General features: G+C 49.1%; 1 protein-coding gene across 1 annotated transcript in view; it reads right to left on the bottom strand.

The window, feature by feature from the left end:
- Positions 1-14,218, bottom strand: part of CSMD1 (CUB and Sushi multiple domains 1) — a 1,869,137-nt gene that overhangs the window by 223,702 nt on the left and 1,631,217 nt on the right. The window contains exons 31-33 of the mRNA XM_049095299.1: positions 9,429-9,545; positions 3,896-4,009; positions 2,231-2,326 (exon numbers count right to left, since the gene is read on the bottom strand). Of these exons, the coding sequence (XP_048951256.1) occupies positions 2,231-2,326; positions 3,896-4,009; positions 9,429-9,545 (327 nt within the window). The remainder of the gene's footprint in view (positions 1-2,230; positions 2,327-3,895; positions 4,010-9,428; positions 9,546-14,218) is intronic.

Raw genomic sequence — 14,218 nt, 5'->3', positions numbered from 1 at the left:
TTTTTTTTTCCCCAGGAAGTGTTTTTCTACAACAGATCGCACGACGTTTTTTTCTTGGCTTCCGTGCAACGTTCAAGTCAACTTTCCGTGTGTATCCAAGACTTCCCCGGGGGCTCCTGAGTGACTTATAAGTTGCATTCATGATTCTAGCTCTGTACTTCCAAAGGATTTAGCTTTGATAAAAAGACATCAATTTTTTTTTTTTTTTGCTTAAAATTACTGCAGGAACAAAGCAAGTAAAGGAGGTATAATGAGACTTTGTAAAATGGTGAGGATGTTGGAGTCCTTATATATTAAAGACGAGGAAAACATATCTATAAATGATTTTTTTCTTTCCACTTTTCTGTTTTTATTCACTGTAATGGTAATGTGTCACTTGAAACCAGGAAACGTATTTTTTAAATCATGACTTCTGACGATGACATTTGTCAACAGGATAGACACGGGGTCATTTGCCTCAAGTATTTTATTTGATCATCTGAATGATTTTCCGATCCTTATAAAAAAAATCAAAGAACACCCCTTATGAAGGCAGACAATGTCAGCAACTTGACGTTCTCTGGGATAAAATATGTACTTAAACCAAGTGGTCCAGTTTATTTATATGTCACCCCAATTCATCTTGGTTTGTAAATTGGCTTCTGTGAAATAACATACAATTATTTACAGAAAAGTAGGAGCAGGTAAGAGGTAAGCTGCCTACATTGGCCATTGTCCAATGAAGTCCATTAAAAATATTGCTTTTATTGTCTATATTTTAAGAAAAGGCACAATTTAGGACAATGCACCTAATTTTAACTCAGTAGCACCATCATTCAAGCAATTGCCACTTACACTGGGTTAGAGACTCTCCTCCTGCGGCTTGCCCGTCAGATTTTTTCCTACTCCTTTCTCATCGTTTTTTTTTTTTTTTTAATTTTTATTTATTTATGATAGTCACACAGAGAGAGAGAGAGAGAAAGAGAGAGGCAGAGCCATAGGCAGAGGGAGAAGCAGGCTCCATGCACCGGGAGCCCGACGTGGGACTCGATCCTGGGTCTCCAGGATCGTGCCCTGGGCCAAAGGCAGGCGCCAAACCGCGGCGCCACCCAGGGATCCCTCTCATCGTTGTTTTAGGCCATCTTATTGCCGAACACTGAAGAGGTTTTATGGTGAAATATTTTATACTTTATTAAATAATTATTTTATAATTTATGGGTTTTATAAACATATTTCAAGGACTTGGAATTTGCAGTATGAGAGTATTATAGACGTTATAAATGAAATTACACGTTATTTTCCATAATATATATTTTTTATAAACATAATGATGCCGTCGAGCATGTTTTCCGAAGTCTCTATTAAAGGCCAGAAACGTTGCTAGGAAGTGATCGTCCTCCACTTCTGAAGAAAATATTTAAGAGCAGTGAGTAATCTCTCCAGCCTCAAGCAAAACTGAGACCTAGAAAAACTAAGTATTTCTTCTTTTTTTGGAATACACAGTTTGTCTCTGCAGATGGTAATCTCTGTCACACTTCAAGCTCCACAGCCAATTCCAAGTTTACCCAGAGACCCTCTCTGTGCTTCTGAAACTGTATAAACAGTTTATATATATATTTTTCAAGTTCATGTAATGAATATTGCAAGATAAAGGTAAACTAGAAATAGGGGGAAAAATCCTCAAAATTTTTTTTAAGAAACTTTGTGCCATCTTAAACATTTTGAATAAGCTCCAGTTTCACAAATAAATATAAAAGAGTCAAAGTGCCAAGAGTTAATGGAACGCAAACAAATTAAAATAGGTATTTAGGGGGATGAGAGCTCGGATGGTATTTGGGGTTTTGTTTGATTTTGTTAAGTTGCTTTTTCAAGTAGTTTTCACAGGAAGATTTGGAAATGACTAATGTGGTTTAAAGGTATTTTATTGAAGCAGTTCCTGAAACCTCAACTATGACACACTTTGCCTAATTCCACAAAATATTATGACGTATGTGAAATCCTTTTGCAAAAGGTGAAGTGCTATACAGAGGGGATTTGTGTTTCCTGATGATGCCTCATCCAGACGAATGAGCTGTCACTGTGCCTTTGTAGTAGAAATATCATATTTCAGCGTCAAAAAAGGTGATGATTTTTATCAAATCGTTTTATCATCAATATAGGACTACCCTCAACTTCCCAAATATCAGAAAAAAACCCAAGCCAGCCCCGCAGCCCAGATCCCGTTACCGCTCCTAAGCGCGCCGCACCTTACCTTGGTAAACGAAGTGGAAGCCGCGGGCGGACGCGCCGCTCTTGGCGCTGAACCGGAGGAGAATCTGGTTCGAGGTCGCCAAAGGCAGCGTTTCACCTAAGGGAGAAAGCAGAGGACACTCGTGGGCGGGACAGGCCACACCTGCCGCGCGGAGGACGGTATTGCTGGGAACCGATGATGAACCCGGAATTTCGCATTTAGCTGTTGGACTTTTACCGACTCCCCCTCGGGCTTAGGGCCCGGACACACCGCTTCCGTCAAGATTTTAAAACTGCTCTTGTCTATTCGTTCTGCCACGACGTCACTTTGACGACCGTGGCCTTCGTGCCTTCCTCCGAGGCCGGCTCTGCTAGGGGTCAGCCGACGCCGTGGGAAGTCGGGGAGTCAGACCCATCGCGGACTCGGCATCAACTTTATTTGACGATGACTTGCAAGGATTCTACTGAAATTGAGCAAGTCTGAATCCTCAAAAATACTAAAGCATTCCGGAAAAAAATAAAAACTAATGAAACGGTATTTCCACCTTTGACAGTAGCGCCAGGCCACAGGTACGACCCCTGTGCGTGCTGCCGAGGGGCACACGGGCGGCCCAGGTGAATCTGTCCCTACGGACCAGGATTTTAAATCTGTATCTTGTGATGCTTTTCGACACATCACATCAGTGGACGTTGGCAGAAATGGCAAGACATGGGTCTCAAGACCGTTGGCTCGTGATGGGAAATCATCCAATCCCAACCTTGGTCGGCAAGAGTCTGTGACGCACACGTAGACTGTAACTGGGTCGGTGGTGAGAAGACATCGGTGGTACGATCCCTGCTGCTTTGCTCGAGTGCGTACTATTCACCACTAAAACTGATGCCTTTTGGTGAATATCCATGTTTTTTGATAGGGAAAGACTCCACATGTGCTTTTAAATAAAAGTACAGCACAGGGGAGCCTGGCTGGCTCTGGTGGTGAAGCGTCTGCCTTGAGTGCAAGTTGTGACCCTGGGGTCCCTGGTCGAGCCCCACGTCGGGCCCCCTGCTCAGCGGAGAGTCTGCTCCTCGTTCCGACCCTCACCTCACTCACCCCACTCGTGCTCTCTGTCTCTCTTTCAAATAAAGAATTTTTTTTAAATAAAAGTAATGCATAAAGCCTGGGCTGTGAGGCAGCACCCCACGTTTGGTGAGGTCCCTCGCGGCCCCGTGCATGTATCTGCACACCCATGCACGCAGCGTGCTCACATACGAGCACGATGAGCTCTCTATGTACATCCGTACTTAAAGGCCGGCCACGATTTAGACCAAAGCACTGACCGTTTATCTCCTATAAGATTATGGGACAGAGAGGAGAAAATAGACGACACAGGGTCATTTGTCACCCCTTCTTTTTCTGATGTTTGTTACTGAGATGGGTGTTGTATTTTCTACGACCTTAGTAAGTAAGATGATGAAGGTCTGCGGTTCTACACGTGGGATAAAGATACAGCTGAAGTTTTGCATCAAAAATGAGGTCATAAAAAAAATGAGGTCATTAAAAAAATTAAAAAAAAATAAATAAGGTCATGCTAAACGAGCGGGCATCAAAGATGATCGCATTTCTTTCATGAGCAAGAAAAAACGAACGACGAGTCTGAACCTAGTCGTTCTGGCTAAGTGAACCCGACAGGCCTCCCCAGACGCTTACCTGAATGGGACCCGGAGAGCGAGCTGAGGAGTCTGGCCTGTGGGTGTGTCCCGTCAAATAATTCCGCCAAATCGTTGAGCGCCGTCTGGAAATAGGCAAACTGTCCAAACACCACTGCAAAACAGGGCGGGTGGGGGGGTTGGCACAGCGTAGCTTTTTCAAAAAAAGAAAGACACGGAGATCGGTTGTCCTATCGATGGATTCCTCCGAAGGGTCATGATCCTAAGAATCCTTGGGAAATCCTGAACTGGTTTTCTCCGGTGTCTAAGAGTTATCAGTTGCTTAAACAATTTCATTTTGCTTCTTGATGGCTTCACACTTAATAAAAGGAATAAAATACTGTTCCCTGTCTAGGTTGAATACTATTTTTTTTAAAAAGTAATGAGTTAGGATAGGAGAAAAATAGCCAGACAGCGGCTCCATTTATTTAAGAGCAGTTAATGGCATCTTTGAGGCACGAGGATCAAGGCACTTGTTGGTTTTAAAAACAAGCCAAACGATAAAAAGAAAAACTAAAACCATGCCAATTTGGCCAAAACTTAAGATTCTTTACTTACGATTATCGTAAGGCCAAATTCATATGGACGTGATGCAGTTTATACGCAAATCAGCAACGTAGTAGAAAAATTAGTCGTTGTTATTCCAATGCACAGTTTTATTTATCTCAAAAGTGATATGAACATCACGAACACGCCTCCTCCAAGTAAAACGGGGCTGTGCAGTGCATTACTTCAAATTTATCGAATTTTTTTGTACTCAAGTCAACAAGAGCCTTCACAACATTTAGAGACACTTGTGACTCAGCACGTAGGCTGGGGGCACGTCACTCTCGTGTGTGTGGAAGGATTAAACTAGACTCATCCTGAATCGTCCGACGTGAGACATGGATGCGGGCATCTCCGTTATCAGGTCAGGATTCCAACAGAAGGATCAATGCAGGTGCTGGCAAAACGGAGGGGGTCTGGGTGTGGCCGCCTGAGCGTGTGTGTCCGCATGTGCACACGCCTCTCACGTGTGTGTGTCGTATGCATCGCGTGCAGCACGGATGCCATAGGATACATGCGCAGCCATATACACGTATTTCGAGATTTTTATGATTGGAAGAATTAGAAGGAGGAAGAGAACTTCGTGATGTCAACATGGTTCTGGCTCCTACAATTCCTTTGTTCACAGCCTCCCCCCCCTACTGTTCCCCGGAATAAATCATCATGTTGGAGGCAGGACACTTGGGTTTTTTTCTTTTTTTTTTCCAATGTTTCAAAAGGGAATGGTGCACACATAATTTCAAGAAACCTGTACTGATTGATTGATTGATTGATTGATTGATTTTAAGAGACTTTTAGGAGGCATCCACTGTATGCCAGACTCTGAAGATGAGCAGGACAGAGTCCCGGCCCCGGGGCCGTCACACACCAAGGTGCCCAGCGCTCCCGCAACGAATGCAGACTGAGGGGCCAACGTGGGGCTTCCTGGGCCAGCTGCCTGGGCTGCGTTCAGGGCCGGGGGGAGGTGGGTGCCCCGAGGAGCGGACGGCTGCCAAGAGCGACAGGTGCTCACTGCTGTGGCCGCTGTGGCGAGGGGCGACCGTGAAGGGGGCAGGGAAGGGGCTGTAGGACATGAGCCACGGGGCAGCCGCTCCTCTCTCGGGGGCCAGGGGGCTGTCCAGGTCGGACGGGGGACACAGCAGGATCGCTGGTCCTCAGAGCAGGAGAACCGAAACCCTGCCGTGTAAGAATGGGGTGCAGGCCATTTATTCCAGCAGGTGAACATGAAGGGTCAGATTCTGCCCGTGATGAATGTGGCCAAGGGTGTGGGCGGGCGCTCAGCCTACGGAGGGGAGGAGAGCGATTAGGGAGCAAGGCCTCCGCAGCCCGAGGCTGTAGGGCCAGGAAGACACACCTAAATATGTGGGGTTTCCTCCTGGGCAAAACAGGGAGGGAAGGATGCACATCGAGGTGTTTCCGTGATCAGAGCTTTGTTTTAGGAAGGATACTTTGGTGATGCTTTTGGGTGAAAATAGGGAGAGGACTAGGATAAGGACTGGGGTAAGGCCTGGGGTAAGGACTGGGGTAAGGCCCGGGTAAGGACCGGGTAAGGATGGGGTAAGGACGGGGTAAGGCCCGGGTAAGGCCTGGGGTAAGGACCGGGGTAAGGATGGGGTAAGGACTGGGTAGGACTGGGGTAAGGCCTGGGGTAAGGACCGGGGTAAGGACGGGATAAGGACGGGGTAAGGACCAGTGTAAGGATGGGGTAAGGACAGGGTAAGGACCAGGTAAGGCCTGGGGTAAGGACCGGGGTAAGGACGGGATAAGGACGGGGTAAGGACCGGAGTAAGGATGGGGTAAGGACAGGGTAAGGACAGGGTAAGATCTGGGTAAGAACCTGGGTAAGGACTGGGTAAGGACCGGGGTAAGGGTGGGGTAAGGACCGGGGTAAGAACCAGGTAAGGACTGGGGTAAGGCCCAGGTAAGGCCCAGGGTAAGGACAGGGGTAAGGCCAGGGGTAAGGACAGGGGTAAGGCCAGGGGTAAGGACTGGGGTAAATATGGGGTAAGGCTGGGGTAAGGACTGGGGTAAGGCCGGGTACGGCCCTGGGTAAGGACCAGGGTAAGGACCAGGTAAGGCCCGGGGTAAGGACTGGGTAAGGCCTGGGGTAGTGCCTGGGGTAAGGCCTGGGGTAAGGACTAGGGTAAGGACCAGGTAAGGCCTGGGGCAAGGACCAGGGTAAGGACCAGGGTAAGGACCAGGTAATGCCCGGGGTATCCCACGACCCTCCTGACCCGTCCTGCCCGTCGAGAGCCTGTTTTCCCCGATGCCCCTTCCCACGGCGCGATGCACCCCAGGAGCTGCCGCGGGATTTAAAGGGTGGGCATTTCACGGGCTTGGATTTGTTTTATTCCTCTCGGCCCTTGCGACAACTGTTGAACCAATTATTGAATTAATTTATTTCCCAGGAAAAGAGTAAAAAAAGTGAAGAAAGTGTGAGACAAGACAGTATAGATTTTCACTAAATGTATAACTCCTCTCTGTATAACTCCTTTAATCTAAAATTAGGATTCTCTGCCTGGATTGGATGTGATCAATGGATATCATTAAACATTTCAAACCGGGAAGCTACGATCGCTATTTGGGATGGAGGTGAGACGGCATTTTTCTGTTGAAAAATCCTAACTGCGTGGTGACAATTCAGTGGGTTTTGAAGCAGCCCCAGATCGCAGGACACGGCTGCTGCGTTCCACTGGGATAAATACGTTCTGTCGCACGTCCGTGAGCAAAAATAAGAGGAATGTTCACGGGGGGGAGAGTAATTGGAGGATGTTGGGAGCACTCAGGTGGGCGGCGGGAAGGAGCGGGGACAACCGAGGGACGCTGCTTTCGGAGCGGGTCCCGCACCAAGGCGAGAGCTGGGGGCTACTCTGGGCCGTGCCGCCGGCTTATGATGACAGGACGTCCTCGGGAGCCCCGTCCTGCCGGTGCCTGCCCTCCGCCTGCAGCACGCTGGCCCCCTCCCGGCCCTACAGCTCGGGCTGTCGCCGGCTCCTGAGACGAGCCGGCCCGGCACCCATCGCCATCGGCAGCGCCCGGGGCAGACACCGACCGCGTGGGTCAGGGACCAGCAGGGACGTCACGAGGGCCCTGGGGCTGAAGCCCCTCAGGCAGTCAGCGGGGGCAGCTTCCCACGAGCTCCCAGGGGCCTCGGGAGGAAAACCAGAGGGTTCCCCCGAACCGTGTGCGCCTCCCGCCGCCTCCTGACCCTGCCCGGAGCCTCCCTGCCAGGAGCTTGTGCCTCTTACAGGGTTTCCCTCCAACAAGCGCTAACCTTAGGATTTCTGTACCTTTGCTTTAGTCTATGAGTGGGTGGCTGGTATGTGAATGTGAAGACCACAAAACACAAACCACCCAAACCAAACCAAACCAACAAACAGAACTTAACTATGTAGACTTTAAAATTTTACTATTGGGGGGAAAAGCTAGTCTATAAAGTCATAAAAAGCTTCTACGTGGTTTACTGCAGGAGAGCGCGCAAAGGCTAAGTGGCTTCGGTGGCGCAGGGGAGACGGGGGCAGCGCAGGGGAGACAGGGGCGATGCAGGTAAGATGGAGCAGTGCAGGGGACACAGGGGCAGCACAGGTGTGACGGGAGCAGTGCAGGTGTGACGGGGCAGCACAGGTGAGACGGGGAAGCGCAGGTGAGACAGAGCAGTGCAGGTGAGACGGGGGCAGTGCAGGTGAGATAGGGGCAGTGCAGGGGAGACGGGGGCAGCGCAGGGGAGACGGGGGCAATGCAGGTAAGATGGAGCAGTGCAGGGGACACAGGGGCAGCACAGGTGTGACGGGAGCAGTGCAAGTGAGACAGGGGCAGTGCAGGTGTGACGGGGCAGCACAGGTGAGACAGGAGCGCAGGTGAGATGGGGCAGCACAGGTGAGATGGAAGAGCACAGATGAGACAGAGCAGTGCAGGTGAGACGGGGGCAGTGCAGGTGAGACGGGGGCAGCGCAGGTGAGATAGGGCAGCACAGGTGAGACGGAAGAGCGCAGGTGAGACGGAGCAGTGCAGGTGAGACGGAGCAACACAGGTGAAAGGGGAGCAGTGCAGGTGAGACAGGGCAGCGCAGGTGAGACGGGGTCAGCGCAGGTGAGATGGGGCAGCGCAGGTGAGACGGAAGAGGGCAGGTGAGACAGAGCAGTGCAGGTGAGACGAGGCAGCACAGGTGAGAGGGGGGCAGTGCAGGTGAGATGGAGTCAGCACAGGTGAGATGGGGGCAGCACAGGTGAGATGGAAGAGCGCAGGTGAGATGGAGCAGTGCAGGTGAGACGGGTCAGTGCAGGTGAGATGGGGGCAGTGCAGGTGAGAGGAGAGCAGTGCAGGTGAGACGGAGCAGTGCAGGTGAGATGGGGCAACACAGGTGAAAGGGGAGCAGTGCAGGTGAGACGGGGCAGCGCAGGTGAGATGGAAGAGCACAGGTGAGACAGAGCAGTGCAGGTGAGATGGGGCAGCGCAGGTGAGAGGGGAGCAGCGCAGGTGAGTCGGGGGCAGCAGGCATTCAGCTGTGGCGGCAGGTGCGCTGAGCCAGGCCCCCTGGAGATGCAACCCCGGGTCAGCCGGTGGTGCCCGGCAGCGGAGGGTGGGAGGGAGGCCGCGGGAGGCCCGGGGAGTCTCACACCTCAGCGTGTCATCCCTCGGGGGTGGGGTGTCACCGGCCCAGGGGTTTCCGTCATGTGTGTGCCGGGTGACACAGGGTGTGCCCTCGCCCCCGCACGCCCACCCTCCCTGGGGAAAGATGCGTTCACAGGAAAGTAGAGCAAGGCCAAACGTGCTCTCCAAGTTTTCTGGATCCCACCCTCAGCAGAGCGTGTCCCCGTGGAGAGCGGCTCGCGGCGGGAGCTCCGTACCCCCAGGAGCCTGCCGCCGCGCTGCCACCCATCCCCTTGGACACGATTCTGCTGCATCAGGAGCTGAAGCACCGGGTTACCCGATGACACGGAACTTGGGGGACCAAGCGCGGCGACGAGCGAGCCCCGAGGGCAACTCACCGAACTCCTTGGGCACCGAGATGGAGTAGACGCACGTCTGGCCGGCCGTGTAGTTGTGCGGGTAGTTCGGCGACAGGACGACGCCCTCGGATCCCGCGTACTGGCCTCCGCAGGGAGCTGCAGGCAGAGGCGGCCCGTGAGCGCGGCAGCCAGGTGACAGGGCGGCCCGGCCCGGGGGGACGGAGGGCGGCGGCGCTCACGGCCGGGACAACTGGCCCGGCTGCACGCTGTGGGGAGCGCGGTCGCCAGGGCTGCAGGTGCCACCGGGTGAGCAGCGCAGGTGGAGTCACGCGGGGCTGCGACGCTCCAACCCTCCCGGGCCGTCATCCTGCTCCTGTGACGGCGACAGGGACGGTCTCCGATTTCTACTGCTTTGCGTCACGACAGGGCTCGGGGGAAATCAATGTCTGCTGCTGTCCTCTGGCGGCCGCTCGACTTGGTGCCTCGCGGGGTCGGGGCAAGCGTAACACGCCAAGGACTGGGGTGTCTGAGTCTCTCCCTGTGAGCGTGGCTTGAGCCCACTGGGTCCCTAAGCAGGGGGTGGGGGTCGGGCTGCACCTGTCCTGGTTTCCCCTCTGGTCACTGCATTCTCTGGGCCGTTTGCCGAGAAATCACCAGGCACAGAAGCTCCACCTTAGCCCGGACGCCCTCGGGCCCCCAGGGCCCTGGGCACCTGCCCGCACTCCGGCCCCCCATCACCTCCGCCCGCCCGCCCGAGGGCCCGGCGTTTCAGCAGAGAAAGTCTCTATTTCTACGACTTGGCCTTCTCCGCGGGAGACTTCCCCAGCCCTAGGAGGGGGCGGCCGTGCGGCCGAGGAGCAGCCATCAGCACACCCTGAGGGCCCAGGTGATGGGCTTTCTCCACAATTAGTAAAGCTCCTGGGAGTTCCCGACCCCAACATCGAGCCCCCCGCTCGGGGTTTGCGAGATGCCGAAGCCGTAGCCACAACGGGGGGGACCCGCGCACCTCTCCTCCGTGTCGGAGCAAAGGAGCTTGTGCGTCCGACAGCTTTGATCTGTGATCGGCAGGTAGAGATTTTATTTGACTAAACTAAGCGGGGTCTCCGTGCTGATGTCTTAATTCAGAATGATTTCATCCTTGTGATGCACTTCCATTGACATTTTTACGATTCTAGATAGAAAAATGTTATTTTAACTTCTTGATGTAAGTTAAACTCCCAAGCTGCAGACTTTGCGTGAAACGCTGGGTGACTCGTTCTACTAGTTTAGATAAGTTTCTGAAATTTTTTTTTTTTCCACCTCGTCCATATAAGCGTAATCGGGATATTTCGGGACATTTTTTTTCCTTAAGAGCTTAAAGCTCAAGTTTTACAAAGTAAGTCCCAATAAAGAATAGAAATTTATCTTTAAAAAAAAAAAAAGAAATTTATCTTTTTTTCAATCAGATAGTTGTGCAAATCCCCCCCCCCATTTTTTCCATCTAGAAAACCCATCCAGTTCAAATTTTAAGGCACACATATAGAAAAAAAAAATAAAAGTAAATCATCACTGGGGTAACATCTGGATGCCCAAATTATCAGACAGGCAGAAATCTTATCAAGGACACTGTCTGATGATTTTGTGAAAGAATAACTGCAAATATTTACTTTGTTCAAGGATAGGATGAAAGAGGAGTATTTTATAACAGAAGACATTTAAAAAAAAAAAAAGATGAAAGGAAACTGACCTGTCATTTTAGGTCTACTGCTTCCTTGATAGGTAGTGTTATGCCTACATACATTTGTCCTCAGACACTAAAGATAAGCACCAAAACTGTGTATTTCCAACATAACCAAACATTTGTGAAAATGATAAAAAATATGTTGAGAACTTTCATTTCATTCTCAATAATTATTCTGTCTATATCACTGTGTTGACCTAAGAAATAGATGGGTATGGGTTTTTCCATAGTAGAAATTATTTAATATTAATGTGATAAAAGAAAAAATAGATTATGTGCTTACTCTTTGCTAATTAATATATCACATGGATCGTTTCCTAAATGAATAAAGAGTTGCAACAGCACCATTGTCGATGGTGACAAGAAACCTACTCATCCACCTGGTTAACTGGCATGTAGGTCTCATATGCAAAAGCCAAAAAAAAAGAAAAAAACGGCAAAAATAAAGTCAAAATAAAGTTAAAAAAAAGGCCAAAAAAAGGCCAAAAAAAAAAAAAGGCAAAAAAATGCAACCGAGTTGAATATAGACCAAAAAACAGAACAGCAAACGTCCTGACCCACGAAAGGGGATCCAGACTGTTCCAAATTCAGTTCTTACTTTATAGTAAATTTCAGTGAAGAAAAACTGTAGGTGACAGATGAATCACCAAGAAAAAAAAATCAAATCCTACATTGAAAACACACCCGTCCAAACACACTGCCTGCACCCCACAGTGTACGAGCTGTCGAAACGTAGAAAAATGCAGCGGAAGTCCCCTGGTTTACTTGGTCATCTGAGGGATCCACAGATACCGATTCGTGCATTAAATGTGCTCTTCTGCACGACAGATCCAGAGTAAACTAAGCGGGAGGTAATTTCTGGTTTAATGGTTTGGAATTTTGAGTTTTACTGAAATGTAAACAAAGAGCATAAATAAAAATTTATGTTTTATGCGATTCGAGGACTGGTCAGTAGAAATTGTGCTTGACTTTACAGGTCTTCAAATACGGAAAAAGAAATAGTCCCCATGTGACTTTATTCATGTCTGTTCTATGGCTGGGCTGTTTATTATCATTCCTCCGTAAGTTCAAATGTTTTTTTAAGTTTTGGACGTAGTTCCCACAGCATTATTATTTAACAAAGTCTAAGTCTCAACTTCTGTCTTATTTTTCCTTGGGTCCCCGTGTATACTCCCTACAGAGATCTCCGAAGACGGATATGGACACACCTGGGGGGTACAGATCATATAATGGAACACAAGAAAAAAAAATTAGAACTTTTATCCCAAGTCACACCTTTTTAAATGTCTATGTTCCTGCATTATGTGGGTGGCACGCCTGCTGGGAATGTGAGCGTGTGTGAATGCACTGGAGACACGGGGACTCCACGCTCAACTGTCACATGCCGACTGGATGTGATCAAGAGTCTGGATCATTGCCCTTTGTTTTGTGAAAGCAATGGTGTGCTCCCTTTACACATAGATTAAAACGTACGTATAGAATCAAGATGCTCTATTTCCAGAGCACCTACTTTGCTGGAGAGCCGTATGCATATCCCATTAAATCCCCCAACACTGGCGAGGTCGGTGTTACCCTCTGAGCGCTGGCTGGTGAAGCCAGGACTTGGCCGCCTCTAGATGGGTGACCCCAGGGCCTCTGCTCCAGCCCCACCCCGGGAACCTCGTTCCCAAAGCATGAGGGTCCTCAAGCCCTAGGCGGGTAGCTTGTGGGCAGCCCGTGACCCAGGGCCGGGGCCCATGGGTGTGCACTCCCCGGGCCCTTCAGGCGCTAGGAGGCTGGCGGCAGCCAGCTGGAGGCCCTCCTGCAGGACAGGTGTCGCCCACAGGACCCCTCCCAGGTGGAGGCTCGAGCTCACATCTTAGCCTCCCGGCTGCGCTGTCTGGAGGCCCTCGGCCTTCCCTCCTGCGAGTGGGCGCCACCAAGGGGGACTCGCAACATTTACGTTGTTAAATGTCCCAAAGCGACTCACACAATAATTTAAATGTGTAGCCGTGCAGCAGTTTTCATTAAATAGATCCATGGAGGGGCACCTGGGGGCTCAGTGGTTGAGCGTTGGCCTCCGGCTCGGGTCATTATCTCAGGGTCCTGGGATCGAGTCCCGTATCAGGCTCCCTGCTCAGCCAGGAGTCAGCTTCTCCCTCACCTGCTACTCCTCCTGCTAGTGCTCTCTCTCTCTCTCTCTCTCTCACTCTCTTGCTCTCCCCCAAACAAATAAGCAAAATCTAAAAAATAACGGATCTACGGAAAGCACAGATTCATAAACTGGGCTTTTGATCATGATTTAAAAAACAAAACAAAAATAACTTACACTGCCTAGAGCTGAAGATCTACAAAATCCCCTTATAAATTTGCTTTTTATATATGCAGATTATTGTTTGCATATATATGTATCTATATCATGTGCACGATAAACATATATTTAATATATATTTAATGTAATATATATATTTAATATATATTTAATATATATATTAAATACATTTAATATATTTGTCTATTGAATCTAATATACTTTTTCTAATGTATTTATTTAAATATTTAAGCATATTTTAATATATATTATATGGTTATATGTTTATATATTACCTACACTATAAATAAATTGTATATATGTTTACTGTATGTCTATAGGGTATTTCCCTTTATGTATATATGCGTAAAGAGTAATTTACATATGTAATAAGTGATTTTCAAATTTTCAAATGCAAAAAGTAACAGTAAACATCGAAACAGAAGTTTTAGGTGTTTTTTAAGAATTGGAGATGAATGATGTTTCTCAGGTCTTTCCAAATCTATGAGGTTCTCGGGCATTTTGTGAGCACATTATTTATATTCTATAAAGGGCACTTGCATTTTAAATGTGGTTAATATAAGATGTTAATATTGTGTGGGGGGTGAGTTTGGGGTTAAGTGCAACACATCTAACTAAACTGGTCCATGAGTTCATCCCAAAATAACTCGGAAATCATTTTTTTTCTGCTAAAAATCATGGGGTTTTAGCATCTTCTTTTTAATGGGCATCATTCTAGGAGTAGAGAGTACAAGTCTCCCACTGGAGTTTTGTCTGGAGGCCCCGATGCACCCACGCACGGGAGTACCACGCACGGTA

The sequence above is a fragment of the Canis lupus genome, chromosome 16, assembly GCF_003254725.2.
Source record: "Canis lupus dingo isolate Sandy chromosome 16, ASM325472v2, whole genome shotgun sequence".
NCBI lineage: Eukaryota > Metazoa > Chordata > Mammalia > Carnivora > Canidae > Canis > Canis lupus.
This window is presented reverse-complemented; position numbering and strand designations above follow the sequence as displayed.